This window comes from Nannobrachium achirus (genome assembly GCF_963921795.1).
Source record: "Nannobrachium achirus genome assembly, chromosome: 12".
NCBI classification, from domain to species: domain Eukaryota; kingdom Metazoa; phylum Chordata; class Actinopteri; order Myctophiformes; family Myctophidae; genus Nannobrachium; species Nannobrachium achirus.
In genome coordinates this window covers 22,155,160-22,173,807 of record NC_137832.1, presented here as the reverse complement: position 1 = coordinate 22,173,807, position 18,648 = coordinate 22,155,160, and the positions used below count along the sequence as shown (strand labels likewise).

General features: G+C 39.9%; 1 protein-coding gene across 1 annotated transcript; it reads right to left on the bottom strand.

The window, feature by feature from the left end:
- Positions 1 to 3,439: 3,439 nt before the first annotated feature.
- Positions 3,440 to 16,924, bottom strand: LOC308294941 (syntaxin-2-like; the record flags this gene model as incomplete). The annotated part of the gene is made up of 10 exons (XM_080737880.1): positions 3,440 to 3,535; positions 3,846 to 3,956; positions 5,561 to 5,698; positions 6,743 to 6,816; positions 9,353 to 9,461; positions 10,451 to 10,524; positions 10,602 to 10,676; positions 12,937 to 13,036; positions 13,131 to 13,226; positions 16,802 to 16,924. 10 exons carry the CDS (start codon positions 16,922 to 16,924, stop codon positions 3,440 to 3,442), a joined length of 996 nt encoding a protein of 331 aa, XP_080594006.1.
- Positions 16,925 to 18,648: the final 1,724 nt, after the last annotated feature.

The window sequence follows — 18,648 nt, the reverse complement described above, 5'->3', positions numbered from 1 at the left end:
TGTTTCTTAAAACAACGCAGCAACAATATGATTTCATGTGTTAGACCTTGACCTGATAACCATAATATCCCTTGATCTGACATTTGCAGATAATTTGCTCAATGAACTAGTCAATTTGCATGGCCCTTGTAAAGGTTTTGATAACTGATAGCTGAAGATTTCCTTGATCCAATTCCAGAAGAATTCTAAAAGTACAAGTACACAGAAGTCTATTTGTGCAAAGTGCTCATTAGTTTAGAAGTAAACAGCAGTTTATGTTTCCCTCCAAACAGTCCATAGTTCCAAATATTATGGCACTTAACCACTTAAACCCATAGATCTGGTAAACTGAACCTGAATTAACTCAGGGACTGCTTTTTGTCTACACCAAATCTCCTGACCAAAAATAGTCGATTTATAAGTTCACAATACATCGTTGTGAGCGTGTAGATCTGCTATTTTTGGCTAATTTTCCCCAGTCCATGATCCAACCCTACAATCCCCCTCACTCAGTTCAGCTAACACATGGAAGCTGTCTGAAACTTCCCTAAAACATCTGAGACAACGCTCCACACGTCCCAGACTCTTCTCCCATCTGGCTCCCAAACTGTGGAACAAACTCCCCATTGCAGTTAGAACTCACTCCCAGATTTACGCCCCAATCTGAAGACTCACCCATTCAGACTCCACCTTAGTCTGTTACACTTTGGTTGTGGAAATATCCAACCTTAAACATAAAAATAAATTCTATGACTGCTTTTTTTATAATATCATAATTTTACTTCATTATAAAATACAGTGAATTATATCAAAATGTGCGTACTTGAAATAACAGTCAAATGTACTGTAACATTTTACACTACAAATACAGTGACATAAGAGGTTACATACATACTGTACAGTATGAAATATTCAAAAGGCACTTTCGGGGTCATGAGCAAACAGGTAAAAATGTATTGGATAATTGTACCATTAAGTAAAGCAATGATTGCCATTTGATTGATATATAATTCTTTCAAGAGATGTGGGCACAATTTAGTGTTATTGTGAATGGTGGACACACACATTTATGGAATTATAATTTGAAAACCTTTTGAGAAAAGGCCTGAGCTAGTATTCCTTTAATTTACCTGATGATAATCATGATACATTTAATATGAAGAATAAAGATATACACAAATATACACACATAGGTCAATACAAAATGAAGAGTGGTTTGAAGTTTATGTTAAACTTTATATTTTCTGTTTTAACATTAACTATATTAGACCACAAAAACAAACAAACATTATAAAAATATAAGGGTGCTTGCTAACATGGCATTGTATTCGTTAACACTATAGAATAACTATCTACTATAATAGATCATTCACAAACTGATAGTTAATGAGTTACAGTACTAATGACTTGCTAAATGTTTTGTAAATAGTTGGTTAAGGGTTTATAACTATGCCTTATAATAGATCTCTCACAAAGTGGTAGTTACTGTATAAATGCCTTTTAAATGTGTGTTAAGGATTTATAACTATGCCTAATAAATATTGAATTGATCACAATCTCTTCAATTGGTCTTCACTAATTCTAAGATGGCATCATTTTTGTCTACCCAACATTATGGTGCACTCATCACTGCAGGACTTATATTGAGAAACTGGAAGAGATCTTCCACACTGGGGCACGCAGATTGGACTTAACACTGAGGCTGCATCTTATGAATATTTGATTGCCAGGAAGTATGGGACGATTTATTTTTGTATATTAAAGGTTTGTTCCATTAATCACTATTGATATAATTATATAAGAATGAAGGGGGTATTTTCCTTGGTTTTGTATTTTATGTGAATTATCTAATGTAAAAGTAATAAATACTTTTATGACAAAAATAAATAAATAAATACCACTCCACCGGAAAAATCACCCGTTCATTGTTCAGAGTCAGCTTCATTTGAAAAAATAATGGTGTCATCATCTGTTCAAACCTGCTGCTGAGCCAACCAATGGATGTTAGAGAAGTAGCGTGAGTTGGCAGCAAGGCTTGTAACGAAAGTTATTCGTCAACGAGTTGTGATCAGTTAAATATTTAAACTATAATCATGAATAATTAACATACATTTAACAAGTAATTATTACCTCTTAAAGTAACAGTTTGTGAATGATCTATTAACTAGTTATAACAGAAAGTTATTCTAAAGTGTTACCGATGTGCTAACTGCTAAGAGGATACTTTAAAATGGACTTTCATGGAACGTTTGCAGAGTCCAATAGTTCAAAAGGAAAACAGACAAAAGGAAATGATTAAACATTTTCACTTCCTTCTCCTATTAAAACAAAGACAAAATGAAATGTCTGTGACATGGCAAATGTTGAAATGATGCTACATACTTTTTTTCCTTCTTATTTCTTTTCACGCATTGTCCAACAATATTGCTACATCCCACTTAGCAGTTGGCAAATTCACTCTCCAGACATTCTCCAACTGGTCTCTGTTATTTAGGAGCAGCTCAGTAACATCTCTTAAAGTAGTATAGAAAAGCAGTGCATTCTGAGGTCTGTTACCACTGGTATAAAGACAAGTAGGTCAGGTCATTCACATCATACACACTTACTCTCTGTAGTGGTCGAGAGATTGTCTTCGTAATGCTGTTGAAGATTGCTGCGGGATGTTTGCTTTAAAGGGTACAGCAGACTGTTCTCAGCTCCTGAACTGCTGAATCCATCACACAAAGATTCCTACTAATATGATGAGTAAAAGGAGGAGACTTGCTGCCCCACACATGGCAAGGTATATCATTTTCTGTTGAAGGGTAAATATGGGGAGATAAGTCAACAATGTGTCTGTTCCAAACGTTATCTACAATAGGCCTTGCTGGGTACACTAGTCTGCAACAGGCATATTAACCATAAGTAAATCGTTGAAAATATGGAAAGTGGATTAGTGTGAAAAGTGGATGCATTAGGGATGGGACGATATGAAAATGTCATATCACAATTATTGTGACAAAAGAAATCGTGAGTTACGATATTATCGCGATGATGAATATCCATTATCCTGGGGCGGAACATTTGTCAAAAAATGGCAGATCTACAAGCTCACAACGCGTCGCAACGCAACGCGTTGTGAGCTTGTAGATCGGCAATTTTTTGGCAAAGACATTTGTAAGAGTGAAAAAAATACTGTATCAAGTACGTATAAGTATCTTTTAGCAATTATAGAGGGTTTAAGTGGTACCGGATTTGCAGCTCGGCAGATAAAAGGTGAATTGATCCCAGTCCATGACAGAGGACGATATCACGATAAATGAAATATCCACGATACAATTATCGTGAGTGTTTTTTATCACGATAAACGATAATATTGCTTATCGTCCCATCCCTAGAATGCATGTTGTACTCAGGAAACGAGGCAATGTGAATGTCGGCTTGTCATTACCGTAACTCAGGCAGTGGGTCAGAGCGCTTCTCATACAGGAGGTTTTTTTAGTCCAACAGACAGGCCAACAATTAGTGCAATGACAGCAAGCAGGATCAACAGAGCAAAGGCAATGATAATGTACATCTGCCAAGTGAATAGAAGGCAGTCATTAATTACACACCTTACCCTAAAAATAGGACTGTACTGCAGAACCAACAATGTGAATACAGAAACAGACTCGGCTATAAGTTGCAATATTTATCAGACATTCTATATGAAAAGGGACCGCTGACACTTTAACTACGTAAGTCTACAAACTTGTTCTTTGTTAATTAATTATCTTTTGTAAGTAGACTACTTAATTTGGCGAAAGATACATTCGTTGTCATACAATGCAGGGGCTAATGACCAGAAAAATCCAGTGTGTGACCGTTGGTTAGGAAATGGCACATACCCTGCGGGATTTTTTCTGGTACCTCACTGCTTTTTTAGTCTCTTCTTTTGCACGGCCAATGTATTCAGCAGCATTGGAGACGTTATTTTCAATGTTATTGACCATATCCCCCTGTAGGGTGGGTAAAGGTTAGTACATTCATGTGTTAAGACTGTGTCAATAGTTTATACTGTATTTGTTATTGGGACATTTCTCTAAACCCACATAGTGATGTATTTTTGAGAAGAGACAAATGAGCAACATAAAGTACGGTAACATACAGTACATTGACAGACATGTTACAGGGATAACAGGACAGAGTGCTAGAGGACAATGCCAGACATACTATAGAAACACTACTTTCTACATACTTCACTATTACATAAGACCAAGCAAGGAATTGACATTCAAAAATACCGTAGTTTATGATTAACTAATTATGCTTATGTTGAATCACAATGTTTAAAGCTGTACTATGTAACCTTTCTCTTCTACCCCGGATTTGAAACCAGGTCTCCTGTGCAAATGCTGAAATCTTTACCATTGAGCAACTAGAGCCTGCCTGCTTGTTCAGGGGATAAATTGAATTGACCTTCAGTCCAAAATCTGTGTCAAACCAGGAACGGGATCGCGTCAAAGGTCATGTCTCACCTAGACACAGGATCTACAGTAAATGTCGCAATAGAAGAGCAAGGAGATAAAATATAACTACCCTAATTGTATAAGTTGTATTAAAATGTTCTACCTGCTTTAAAGGTAATATGGTGAAGGAAGCTCTTTTACCCATATCAACATCGCTCTAAGACAGTGGTTCTCAACCTTTTCAGGCCGCGACCCCCAAAATAATCCTAATTTTGAACTGGGGACCCCCACCCTGACAAGCACTAAGAGTTGAGGAATTACATTTTGTATAACGTTGCAAGGCCTTGTAAGCTTTGGCTATTTTCACAATTTCTCCCTCTAATATTTGACAATTTGGCCAATGTTTAATTTGTCATTTTAGAGGTATTAGAAAGTCCTTAAATTGTCACTTTAGAAATGTGTAGATACCCTCTGTCTAAACACTTAAACTTCATGTTGGTTTGTTTACTGTTGAGTGAGAAAACAATGTTTCACATTAAGTTAATCATCTGGGGAACCCCCACAAAATAATTTGGAGACCCCCCCTGGGGGTCCCGATCCACAGGTTGAGAACCACTGCTCTAAGAGATAACCAGTGGTGTAAAGTAACTAAGTACTCTTACTTAAGTACTGTACTTAAGTACAATTTTGAGGTATCTGTACTTTACTTGAGTACTTCCAATTTCTAATACTTTTACTTCTACTCCACTACATCTCGGATCCAAATATTGTACTTTTACTTCGCTACATTTTTTGAAAACCTTAGCTACTAGTTACTTTGCAGTTATACATTATAATATAAAAAAAAAACATATATTAACCACTTTAGCCTTATTTTATCCCTTGGCTATTTGAAAATAGCCGATCTACAAGCTCACAACGCGTCGCGATGCGACGCGTTGTGAGCTTGTAAATCTGCTATTTTCAAACATTTTGTACTTTTACTTTTACTTACTTTAAGTACATTTTGATGCCAATACTTTCATACTTTTACTCAAGTACATTTTGAATTCAGGACTTTTACTTGTAATGGAGTAGTTCTATATTGCTGTATTGATACTTTTACTTAAGTATAAAATGTGAGTACTTTTTACAACACTGGAGATAACCATTACCTGAGTCTCTACCAGCAGGGCCATATCCATGAACATAGCATGGAGTTCTCTAATGCTGGACTCCAAGCGAATGATGTCCTGGTGCCGGGACTCAATCTCATTCAATGCCTGCCGTGTGATCTGAGAATCAGAGATGATCTGAAGAGAGAGAAAAAAAGACAGAATGTGCAATATTTATTGGATTTCATATTCATAATCAGAATAATCTGTAGTGTTTATTTGTGACTAACTAGTACCAGTAAGACTCCCCAATCGGGAGATAAGCCGACCGTAAGGTTGCATACACAAACTTTAGAAGGCAATGGGACAGATCCATGTTGATGACAAGACTTGGCATGGATCGGGGCAACGGGGGCGAGATATGAGTAAGGGAAAAGTGTGACGTGTGATGTGTGACTGACAGACAGACTGACTGACAGCGGGTGGAGGTTTTGATAGTAACTGCGACCTGACGGTGGCAACAAGAAGTGGAATGGTCTTTTGTGTGGTCCACATTTTGAAATCAATGTCTTGTCCACATCATGGAATCACAGTGAAGCCAAAACTCAGGTAAAAAAGAAATCCAGGCAGGTGATTCTGTAGTTCTAAATGATTTAATCATTTGCTGCATGGCCAATACAAATGTATTCTTGTAGGCTACTTCCAGTTCCAACCATACTCACTGTGAGGTTATTTCACACATCCCCACTAGATGGAGCTAGTTGTTCACCTTTGAATAGTGAATGAGAAGAACATGCCCCCACCACACAATGAAATCTAATTGATTGTTTGTTTGTTTGTTTGTTTGTTTGTTTGTTTGATTGATTGATTGATTGATTGATTGATTGATTGAAGAATTTATTAGAGGTTTGCATAGGATAAAAGTACAGTTTAATGACAGTACAAGTCACTGGTACAAGGTCAACTAAAAGAAGATCCTAGTAAGCTTTTCGGCTTATTTACACAGGAACAACAGTATGTATCGTATCTCAAATAACATTGAAAGACAGACGGATAGAACACAGTACTTTGTCATAAAATATTAAATAACAAGGGAAATAGAAATAATAGTAATAGAGAAATATTTACAATGGAGAAGGGGAGGTATAATCACTATAATCACTAAACGATAGATAGCAGTAAATTATTTTCATCTTTTCTTTTCTCTAATCTAAAACATGAGTTGTCCTTTAAGAACCTTACGTCCGATACGAAGATTGATGGGTTGCCACTTTCCAGCATATCCTCCAGCTCTTCGTTGGTGGTCAGTCTTCCAGCTGAAATGAAAATGAATAGCCATAAATACAAAAGCTAAATCAAAGAGACGATAGCACCACAAGAAGTGGATCATACACAATTTCCGGGTCATATTGTATTTGTGAGACTACATATCGAGGCAGTGTCATGGTGGTGTCATATATGCATCACTGACTCTGCTGAAGATTCTGTACGTGTTACTTTCCAAAGGGTTACATGTTACAGCCTGGAGTTAAAGTTACTTTAACTTCTTCAAAATAATTCCCAAAAAGACACTAATTGACACAACTCACATTAAATACCATTGAATAAGACATCACAAAATGATCACCTGTGTTAAATAACAGACTCTAGTTTTCTTGTCTAATGTTTTTGTTTGTGTGACTAATATTAGATTACTTTATATTAGGATAAAATGGCAACTAGAGAAACAGCTGGTGAAATTATAAAAAGAAAATCGGTTCTCCCCCACTGTCATCCCTTTAGTCGTACAACAAACTCCCCCAGGGACACAGGTTTCTGTGCAGCTGACTGTGTCACAGACAAGGGCATGTCCTCAGAGGGAAACATGCCCAAACAAGACCCTGTTATTATACATACAGAAAGTAGAAAGCAGAAAGTGTAGCGCTAGTTAAGTGATCACCCATAGACTTAACACACACAGCGCAATACAGACACAGGTACATGGGATCGTGTGACTGGATCAAAGGCGTAGGTGAACTACTGTTACACAGGCCTCGGAGCCCTCTGCCCTCTGCCTGTTGCCTAGGCAACACTAACACAGCTAGGCGTGCGTCTCTTGTGTCAGTTCTTCCGTCTGCAAAGTGGGAGAGACTGTCATTAATGCGGACCGTGGGGATTTGTCCTATTTTCGCCATCCACTAAAGTCATTTCCCATATGTACATAACATACAGGTACATGATGCATGTGTGTCGTCTAATTTCTTCTACAGTCAGAAGGATTCACGGAAATGTCACTGGAAATTATTAGATTATAGTCCACTTGCCAGAATCTGAACCCTGGCATATTGAGTACACCAATGTTTTATGATAGAAATGTTGAGTATGGGTCCCCAGCATGTAGAAACTGCCGGATGCTAACTTGCATATGTTGAGAAATTTCATAATTTGCATAATTCGATTTATTTAGCATAATCCCCATAATAATGGATAATATGTCAAAAACTGATTGGCCGATTTGAACAATATTGGAGTGGTTTTGGGGGTTATTGAGGATGCTGAATCCATTTCTGACATTTTCTAAATTCAAAATGGCCGTTTTAAACCGGAAATGGCCATATACCAACTGGAAAATCAACAAAAAAGTATCAAAATCACCCCATTTTAAGTTGATATAAGGCCATTTCCGGTTTAAAACGGCCATTTTGAATTTAGAAAATGGATTCAGCATCCTCAATAACCCCCAAAACCACTCTAATATTGTTCAAATCGGCCAATCAGTTTTTGACATATTATCCATTATTATGGGGGATTATGCTAAATAAATCGAATTATGCAAATTATGAAAATTGCTCAACATATGCAAGTTAGCATCCGGCAGTTTCTACATGCTGGGGACCCATACTCAACATTTCTAACATAAAACATTGGTGTACTCAATATGTCCGGGTTCACAATGGGGCTCTATGGGCTGGCAAGTAGACTATTATCTTGAGTAGCAAACAAAAACAAAAAAAATCTTTCAGCACAAAGACTTCTTAAAAGCGTTATGCTGAATGTCGTTTATTTGTTTGCTACCCATGCCAATCTAATAAAAAAAGTACCTGAAGGATATTTCCATGAGTGCTGGTAATCCCTATGCCTGTAAAAGAACTTTGAGACTTCGAGTTGGTAAGAAATTACTGGAAGAAGTTGAGTAGTTCTCGCATTCTCGTACATTGTATAAGCTATATTCACCTCCTGTATAATTGCTACCTCAACCATTTCAAGGGCTTAAGACTACTGGCAAAGGCAAACCCAATTCAAGGCTTGGAGAAGATTTTAAATAACTAGTATCAAAAACGGCCATTGGAGACTAGCGTAGGGAGGTATGTGATAAATATAAATTTTACTTTAGAGTGAATAAAACTCTCCCATCAGAATTGAATGGCTTTTCTTGTGCCAAAATGGCTGACATCCTGAAAGAAATAACTGTTTAAAATCCCATCCTTGCCAGAGACTATTTATCAACAGATTTGGTGTCCAGAGGTGCTGAGTGGAGAACCCTAGGTGGGGTATCCTTCCTGTTTTTTGTCCAAATTAGGGTTTTGTGATATGATGAAGTCACTATACATTTATCTCCAGCAATAAAACTGTAAAAAGAAAAGTTACAACATTTTGTTTTGAGGGTTTAACCCAAATCGAAGCCAGTGCTGTTAAATAAACATTACCCTGATTCCGACACCAGTTTTTAGTTTGCAGTGCTTTTAGTTTGGCGTGACAAAAAGAATGCTGGCACTACGGAATAAAAGAGATGGATCAAAGAGAACATGTTTTAAATAAGGATGCTGCCTGTCTGGCGTGTTGTTCTGAAGCAACATTTCATTTGTCACTCACTTATCTCCAGCTGCCTCTGGATCCTCCCTTTGCTTCTTTCCCGAAAGGACACTTGAGTCTCATTGTATTGCGTCATGACCTCCACAAACTTCCTGGATAGCACTGTGTGCTGGTGGAAAGGAGAGCGAACACAATGTTAGGACAGAGGAGGGGTTTCTGCTTCAAAGGCTCTCTCACAATGTACAATCTCATGATTTAATAACCCACAATGCAACACAATGTTGCAATAAATAACGACAGAACAGCTCCAGTTATACAGACCCCTGTGGCCTACAACAAGGCTGGGAATTTCTAAACAGTGGCGAGGCGCTAAATCTTTGGCTGTGGCTGGTGGGTTTAGCATATTGCCAAACATCATTATCCATCTGGCTGAAATATGGGGATGTGGCAGCATTTACCAGCTACATGGGCATTGTGTCAAAAAAAATGTTTGCACTTTTTTTTTTTCCTGCAACCTAAGCAAAACCAAAAAGAATCCATGAACTGTTTAAAACCTGGAGAGAGATTGTAGTGTAGGTCTTTTAAAGGCACCTCTGTAATGTACACACATGACAAATGAGCAGTTACATGTAATGTCTTGAGAGAGAGGGCGAGATCATTTAGCGACCTCCAACCGGGTTGCAACCGGGTCGGTAGTTTTCAGCGACCGGGTCGCTAAATCTACCGACCGGGTCGCTAAATCACCGACTGGGCCGCTAAATCTACCGATCGGGTCGCTAAATCACCGACCTGGCCCGGTCGGTGATTTTGCAGCCCGGTTGGTAGATTTAGCGACCCGGTCGGTAGATCTAGCGACCTGGTCGGTGATTTTGCAGCCCGGTTGGTAGATTTAGCGACCCGGTCGGTAGATTTAGTGACCCGGTCGGTGAAAACTACCGACCAGGTTGCGACCAGGTTGGAGGTAAATGCTAAATGATCTCGCTCCTACTGGGTCTTGACTTGCATTGCGTTTTGAACTTGTTCTTTGACAATGTATCTAAGCTATCAAATAACGTATCTTCTGCAAAGCAAAAGAAATGTAAGAACACAATATCCCTTGTTTCACTACTGCTACCTAAAATCTGTGACAAAACGCAGAATCATGGCTAGTGTCCTGACCTGAGTTTTCTGGATTCGGAAGTCAACTGAGGTTCTGTTAGCCATGTCATCCATGGGCAAGCTTTGTTCCATAGCTTTAAGGAGAACACAAACATCATTTTATATACAGTATAAAAAGAAAACTGAGAAATTACGCTATGGTTAAACTTACATTTTAACTTAGCTCGCACAATGTTGGCAGTGCCTTTGATGTTGTTAGTTAATGTGTTGAGTTCATCCTTTGTTGCTAGATTTGAGAGGGGGAAAAAACAAGACAAAATAAATACCGGTAGGTGTTTGAAATATGTTTTCCCTTTGAAGAGACATTGTATGCATGTATTCAATGCAGCTCTCCTTAATGTAAATATTGGAAAAGATATTCATCTTTTCATGTAACTTGGCAACTGCCCAGTGGCAATATTTCCCCAACGCAAAAAACAAAACGCAGGCCTGCTCCGTTCCCCATGGTGACCAGTGCAACATCACGGATGCTTTAAAAATCATCAAGCACACAGGGGTGTCGCACCAAATTGTGGGCCCTGGGAACATGGATTCACTGCGGGCCTCCCATGAATGGGAGCAGCGCGGCACTCGGTCTTGGGCCCTAGTAACTCAGTCCCACTTTTCCCCCCTTGTGTGACGCCCCTGCAAGCACATGTGTCTGGTTCACACTTCCTGTAACATTTGACAAATGAATGGGTTCAACTGAAGGGTCTCTGAAGGGTCTTTGTCTATGGCAGGTTCTCAGGCCTCCATACTGGATCAGTTGTGACTCCCAAACAAGGCCAGTGATTGATTCTTACAGCTGAAACAACAACCCTCCTCAAGCTTGATTCTAAACAAGCAGAGTAACCACTGGCCAGCATCTAAAAAAAATACTGCCCCCCTCCTCCCCCACATCTCTGAATTAACCTACTTTTTATTGTAGGATTTCAATGCTGCTATCAGATAGGTACAATAGATATTGAGTTATTGTGATCTATGCTGTCATAACTGGTATAACATTAGGGATGAAGTGTAGATTGACAGGAAACAGGGAGAGAGAGAGACGGGGGAGTGACATGCAGCGAAGGTTTCGAGCCTATGTGGAATGCGCCTGGACCACTAGGCCAGCGGGTGCCCGGTTATGAGTGATTTTCACTATTTGATAAACACTGCTATGATCTTGAGAGATAATGTCATCAGAATTCCAATCGACTCCCCTGTTACGTAATAGATCTGTGAGTGAGTGACGACATGTCAGTCACCCTGGATGCTTGTAGGTAGTTAGGCATGTAGGTAGGTAGGTACAGTAGGTAGGTAGGTACCGGTAGGTAGGTAGGTAGGTATAGTGTAGGTAGGTAGGTAGGTAGGTAGGTAGGTAGGTAGGTAGGTATAGTGTAGGTAGGTAGATAGGTAGGTAGGTAGGTAGGTAGGTACAGTAGGTAGGCATGTAGGTAGGTAGGTAGGTAGGTACAGTAGGTAGGTAGGTACCGGTAGGTAGGTAGGTAGGTATAGTGTAGGTAGGTAGATAGGTAGGTAGGTAGGTAGGTAGGTACAGTAGGTAGGTAGGTAGGCATGTAGGTAGGTAGGTAGGTAGCAGGTAGGTGGGTAGGTACGTAGGTATAGGTAGGTAGTAGGTAGGTGGGTAGGTACGTAGGTAGGTAGGTATAGTGTAGGTACGTAGGTAGGTAGGTATAGTGTAGGTACGTAGGTAGGTAGGTATAGTGTAGGTATAGTGTAGGTATGTAGGTAGGTACTAGGTAGGTAGGTAGGTAGGTAGGTAGGTAGTAGGTAGGTGGGTAGGTACGTACGTAGGTATAGGTAGGTAGTAGGTAGGTAGGTAGGTACCAGTAGGTAGGTAGGTATAGTGTAGGTAGGTAGGTAGGTACTGTATGTAGGTAGGTAGGTATAGTGTAGGTAGGTAGGTAGGTATGTAGGTAGGTACTAGGTAGGTAGGTAGGTAGGTATGTAGGTAGGTACAGTAGGTATGTAGGTAGGTAGTAGGTAGGTGGGTAGGTACGTAGGTATAGGTAGGTAGTAGGTAGGTGGGTAGGTACGTAGGTAGGTAGGTATAGTGTAGGTATAGTGTAGGTATGTAGGTAGGTACTAGGTAGGTAGGTAGGTAGGTAGGTAGGTAGGTATAGTGTAGGTAGGTAGGTAGGTAGGTAGGTAGGTAGGTAGGTAGGTATAGTGTAGGTATAGTGTAGGTAGGTAGGTATGTAGGTAGGTACTAGGTAGGTAGGTAGGTAGGTAGGTAGGTAGGTAGGTAGGTAGATAGGTAGGTAGGTAGGCCAGTGGTGATGCCAGTGGTGAGCGCACCTCATGGCGTGCTCTGTTGGAGCAGGACATACATGGCCTACTCTACTTGTTCACATGACGCAAGTTGGCACTCGACAGTAGCCTGATTTCAGACTCTGCGCTGGAGCTTGCAGTCCACTCAGAGAGTGGGCGGGTCTATTGGCTGTGCAGTTCTAGTTATTTATGTTGCTGGGTGCGAATGGGCTTCTTGATGGTAGAAAACTTACTGTCATCCGGATTGGGTGCTGACAGGATCATGCTATGGACCTTCCTCACCTCTTCCACCTGGTAGGAGATCCTATCAATGAGCCCCCTGACTTCATCCACCTAAACCGTTCAAACAGGAAACAAACCATCACTATAGATGGATAGATGGATGATTGCATACATGTCATTTACTAGCCATGGAATAAATACTCACTTTTCTGAAAAAACACTCCATGAAGTCCACTGTGACCGAGACATCATCCTCGAACGGGTTTGTGCTGTTCTGTTGCAAGAACGGGTTTGTACTGTTCTGTTCAAGTGAAATGTATGGGGAATACGCATGAGATGTTTTGTGGTTTGAAGTAGAACACAACAACAACAACAACAACAACAACAACAACACATACTGTAGGTCTATACCCAGTGGTGGAAAGTAAAGTAGGATTCAAGGATTCTAATATTGCATTTTTACTCCACTACATTTATTTGAACACTATAGTTAATTCGTAGATGTTTTTATTATTATTACAAAACATACATTAGCCACTTCAGGCAGAGCCTTATTAGCCTATATCAATTTTGGTCATTTGAAAATGAGAGCTTATTGTAGAGCTTATTGTAGATCTTCTATTTTCAAATGATTTTTAAGCCTATACATTTTATAGGCTATATTTGAAAGCTTGTGAAATGGGACATTCTGCATAATGAGTAGGTGCAACAGGCCAGGATGTTATTGAGTTTGAAGTCCATCAAATTCGTTTTCATTTAACAGCATCGATACTTTTAGATATCTTATTATTATTAATAATAATATTATTTTACTGTTTTCATAACTGTCATCAACAACAACAACAACAACAACAACAACAACACATAGGCCTAATATGTAGACCAATCATGCGCTTATCCAATCGATTAGTCGTACTTACAGCTGCAGTTAATTCTCCAAATCGATCCTTCATCACAGCGTCTTTATGCTTATTATCTTACACCCGTTGGGTCATTCTGAACACCACACAACGCATGATGGATGATTTAACAATAGTTGGATAGTTCGCTATAAGCTATAAGCACAAGAGGGTTAGCTTGACAAACATCTTAGGAGCTCGACAGGAGAAACATGCGTTATTGCTTTCCTTTCTAGAATATTACTTTTGAAGTAGTTGAAATAGTCTACTAGCCTACTGTTTAAATAACGAGGGGCTCCATAAAAAGCGGATGGATGGAGCCATGGAGGTTTCGTATTATCTACGGAATATTCTATTTCCAAGGTATTCCCTACAAACAGTATCTAGGTTCCATAATAGATCCAACAACACAAACCGCTTGGGGAACGCCTCTCTGGGATGCGCGCACAGGCACGATCTGAGCCCAGTCTATGGGTCTGTCTGTGGCTGAGCCTGTGCGACAGTGCGCGCATGTAGAAACAAGTCAGAATCTCAATCATAAATTGATCTTGTTAACTCTCTTTTGTTTTCGAGCGCACATCACACGATATAAAACTAACTTGTGCGACAGTCAGTTACACGAGAAGGGTGGCTGATCAGTGATCAATAAATGATGAGCAGCTCAAACATATAAAGGCCACACAAAGAATTGGCCACACAGTGGCGCTGTTTACTTTCATTTAAAGTTGACAATGACGGCACTTGGAGAAACGTTGCTCAAATAGAGCTATCGCATACGGGACGACGATTGACGGGCACGCGCAGGGATGCGGATAGGCCTAGCCTATAGCCATAGATTCTTAAATCCATGCATGATTCCATCTAATCTTCATTCGAGTGATCATCAGTGGCGGAAAAAGTGGCTACTCAAATATTTTATGTAAGTAAAAATATCAAAACTGCAAGGGTTAGTCCAGAATTTGAAATGTACTTGAGTAAAAGTACAAAAAAAAAGGATTGGTATCAAAATGTAGGTTACTTAAAGCACCAAAAGTACAAAATGTTTGAAAATGGGTAGGCTATGTTTTATACTAATATTATAATTCTCTGCAAAGGAGAGAATCATCTGCAAAGGAACTAGTAACTAAAGTTGTAACAATGTCAAATAAATGTAGTATTTACGTATGAACAGTATACCACTGTTCATGTCATAGGCCTATTGCTATTTCAGGGGCCGTACCTATGTTCCCAAGGGTCTATGTTCCCAAGGTTCTATGTTCCCCACTTCCCCCCCAAAAAGGTTCTATGTTCCCCAGGTTCTATGTTCCCCACCCCACTCCTCAAAAAAAGGTTCTATGTTCCCCACTAAACCAAATAAAGGTTCTATGTTCCCCGCTCACAAAAAATGCAGGAAATGGTGGGCACAAACAAAAAATGCAGGTAATGGTGGGCACTGGTAATGGTGGGCCCTGGGCAATTAGCCTTGGGTATATCCTTTTCATCAGAGGCATGATCAACATTAGCCATCATCTGCAGTTTCCAGGTGCTTTATTTATAAAGCAGATAAGAAGTGTTTTACACACAAAAGTAAATAGGCCTACAATTATACAAGCTGAAAGACATCTTCACCCATTTTCAACTATCATCATATAATTGGTCTTCACTAATGCTTATTATAATATGGTATAACTTTTACTCTGTGTGTCATAGGAGGTCTGTGGACACTACCAGTGACATAACAACTGGTGGCCCTCATCTTCACTTAATGCGGCCCACAGGGTAACATCAGAATTCTGATATATTGTTGATTTCAGCTGTCACAATTCCAAATATGCTAAGATGAACCGTTTGAATAACTTTAGTAGCTTAATGACTAGTAATAAAATATATATATTTTTTTTTAGGTCCAAAGTGAATAAAGTTAACATAATTGTACACATTTTGAGCTTGTAGATTGGCTATTTTTGCTATGTTTGTGTGACAGAATGACAAAGTAGGGCATTCATTCATGAAAAAATGAAATAAAATACTGAATAATGGTATCTGGTTTCTGTCTGACAGAATATGCATTGCGGCAGGCCAGAGAGCAGAGAAAATGGTGTCTCATAGTTTATTGAACAGCACCATCTAGTGGCCCGAAAATGGCATGGCATATTGAAAATGGCAGGGAATGGTTGCTAGGGTCTAATATGTGTTTTCCAAGGTCTAATAGGTTAAAACAGGTGGTTGCTTGTGTAAAGTGTCGGTTTCTGGGGTCTAATAGGTGGTTGCTATGGTCGAATAGGTGGTTGCTATTGTCTAATATGTTGTTGCTATGGTCTAGTTGAATGTCCCAGTTCAAATATGATTATTTTGGGGCTTGTGGCCTGAGAAGGTGAGAACCACTGATCTAATAAGCAGGTGCTAGGCTCCACTGTAGCTAAATGGCATTTACCTTGAAATTAATGTATTTGACCTTCATTTCTCAGGTCAGCCTTGGTGGACTATACAACATATTACACCATTCATTAAAAGTGTATTTTGTTCTTATATCTTATTTTGAAGTATAGTTTTGTGTTTCCTGACTTCCTTTGTAGTTGTTATCTGTCTTGTCTTGTCTTGTCTTGTCTTGTCTTGTCTTGTCTTGTCTTGTCTTGTCTCACCTATCTTGATTATTGTTAATTTGTATCACCTGTGTCCTGTTTGCCCCAGCCTATCCCTGTGTTGATTATCTTTGAGTTTCACCTGTGTCTAGTTATTCCCTGTGAATTTTTACTGTTTGTTTCAGACAGTTGGTCAGTGTGTGTTTTAGAGTACTGGAGAAACTTTCTGCACTTCAAATCTGAGTCTACCTGCATTTGGGTCAAGTTTTTAGCTTTCCTGACAAAAAGAGGACACAAGGCAGTTTTATATCTTTGTTCAGTTAGTCAGAAAGACAATGGCTAGAGTAATTATTGGAGACAGAGGAGGAAAAATATTGGCACTGAATGATTTCAGATACCACAGACACAGCACTAACCAAGACAGCATTAGGTGGAGGTGTTGGAGAGAAAACTGCCGGGCTGTACTGAGGACCAATGTCTTTGATGTGGAGGAAGACAATCCAAACATCCAAGTTCTGGCAGTTTTTAGACACAACCATGCTCCTGATACAGAAATGGTGAGAAATGCAGATTTTCGCCAAGTGGTGAATGGAGCGATAGCAAGGGAGCCCAGTGTACCCTTAAGGCGTATTTTCAATGCAGAGTTGGTAGCTCAGCGGCGCCGTGAGGTCCGTGGTGGAGGAGACAGGCAACCACCACCTCAACCCTTCCTGTCACTAAGATCTAGCATGGTCAGAGCAAGAGCAAGAGTAATGCCCCCTATCCCAGCTTCAATTGATAATGTAAGGATCCGAGGTCCATGGGCTGAGACATGGGGCAGAGACCAGTTCCTCATACATCAAGACAACGATTGGGGCGTAGCAGTTTTTGCCACAGAAGACAACCTGAGACAGCTGCAACGCTGTCGTACGGTTTACATGGATGCAACATTCAGATCGTGTCCACGTCCCTACACACAGGTCTTTAACATACTGGGGGACATCCATGGCTTTGTTGTCCCCCTTGTCCACGTCTTGATGGAACAACGAACAACTGGGCACTACCTTCAAGTGTTCCAGGCTGTGAAGGCTGCAACTAGGAGAATAGCCCATCACCATTGGCATCCACAAAATGTCATATGTGACTTTGAGATTGGCCTGAAGAGTGCAATCGAGACAGAGCTTCCACAGGCTAGGATTGGAGGATGTTACTTTCATTTCAACCAAGCTTTGTGGAGGAGAGTGCAGCAGCTTGGAATGACTGTTCCGTTTCGACAGGACCGTCGACTGAGAGCAGTCATACGCAAAGTGATGGCCATAGGACACCTCCCTCTGCCACTGGTCCAAATGAATTTTGATATTCTACTACATCACAGGGACACCAGGCACGCCCTCAACAACCATCCTGAGTTGCAGGACTTCTTTGAATATGTGCGAAACACATATCTGCAGCCTGGAGCGACCTTTCCACCAGCCATGTGGAACGTTTTTGAGCGCAACATGGAGCAGAGGACCAATAACCATGTGGAATGTAAGTGTCCCTTTGAATATTCTTTGCAATTATAGGCCTAATCATTCTCTTATAAATTTAAAAATGTGAAATACATAATCTTTCTTTTTCAAAAACAGAACAGAGCAAAGATGTCATCTTTAATACATTTCATCTACAAATAGCCAAATGAAATATAATTCATGTTATTAAAAACTCATTGGATGCCATCCTGCATTTCTGTGTGGTTTAGCCAGTGTGCTGTGACTCACACACAGCACACGCACACACAAACCTACATGATATCGGAATTATTTTGCCATTTAAAAAAACAAAAAAACAAAAAAAAAAAAAAAAAAAAACGTTGCGAGAAAGACTTAAAATTAAAGTTGGCTATTAATGTATCTATTGTGCTCTAGATTCATTTGCCAAAGATAATTTTGTATCCTTTTTTATTCCAGCCTATCACCGTACCCTGAATGATGCTGTTCAGGTGCGCCATCCTTCACTTTGGATGTTCATTCGCCACATGAAGGACCAGCAAACTCTCTCTGAGGAGAAGCAGGCGATGGCTGATCGTGGAGATGCTCCTCCAATAAGGAAAAGAAAGTGGAGGAAGATGGAGACAGAGCTTCAAAGGCTGAAGGAACAGTATAACCAGGGCAACAGAAGCCTGGCTTCATACTGGAGGTCTGTCAGCCGCAAGATTCACATTGGCTAGACATATATCCCTCATATATCCCTAGACCCCCTTGCCTTTTTTACAGGTATTCCCCCTCTTTTGAGAAGCATGTTC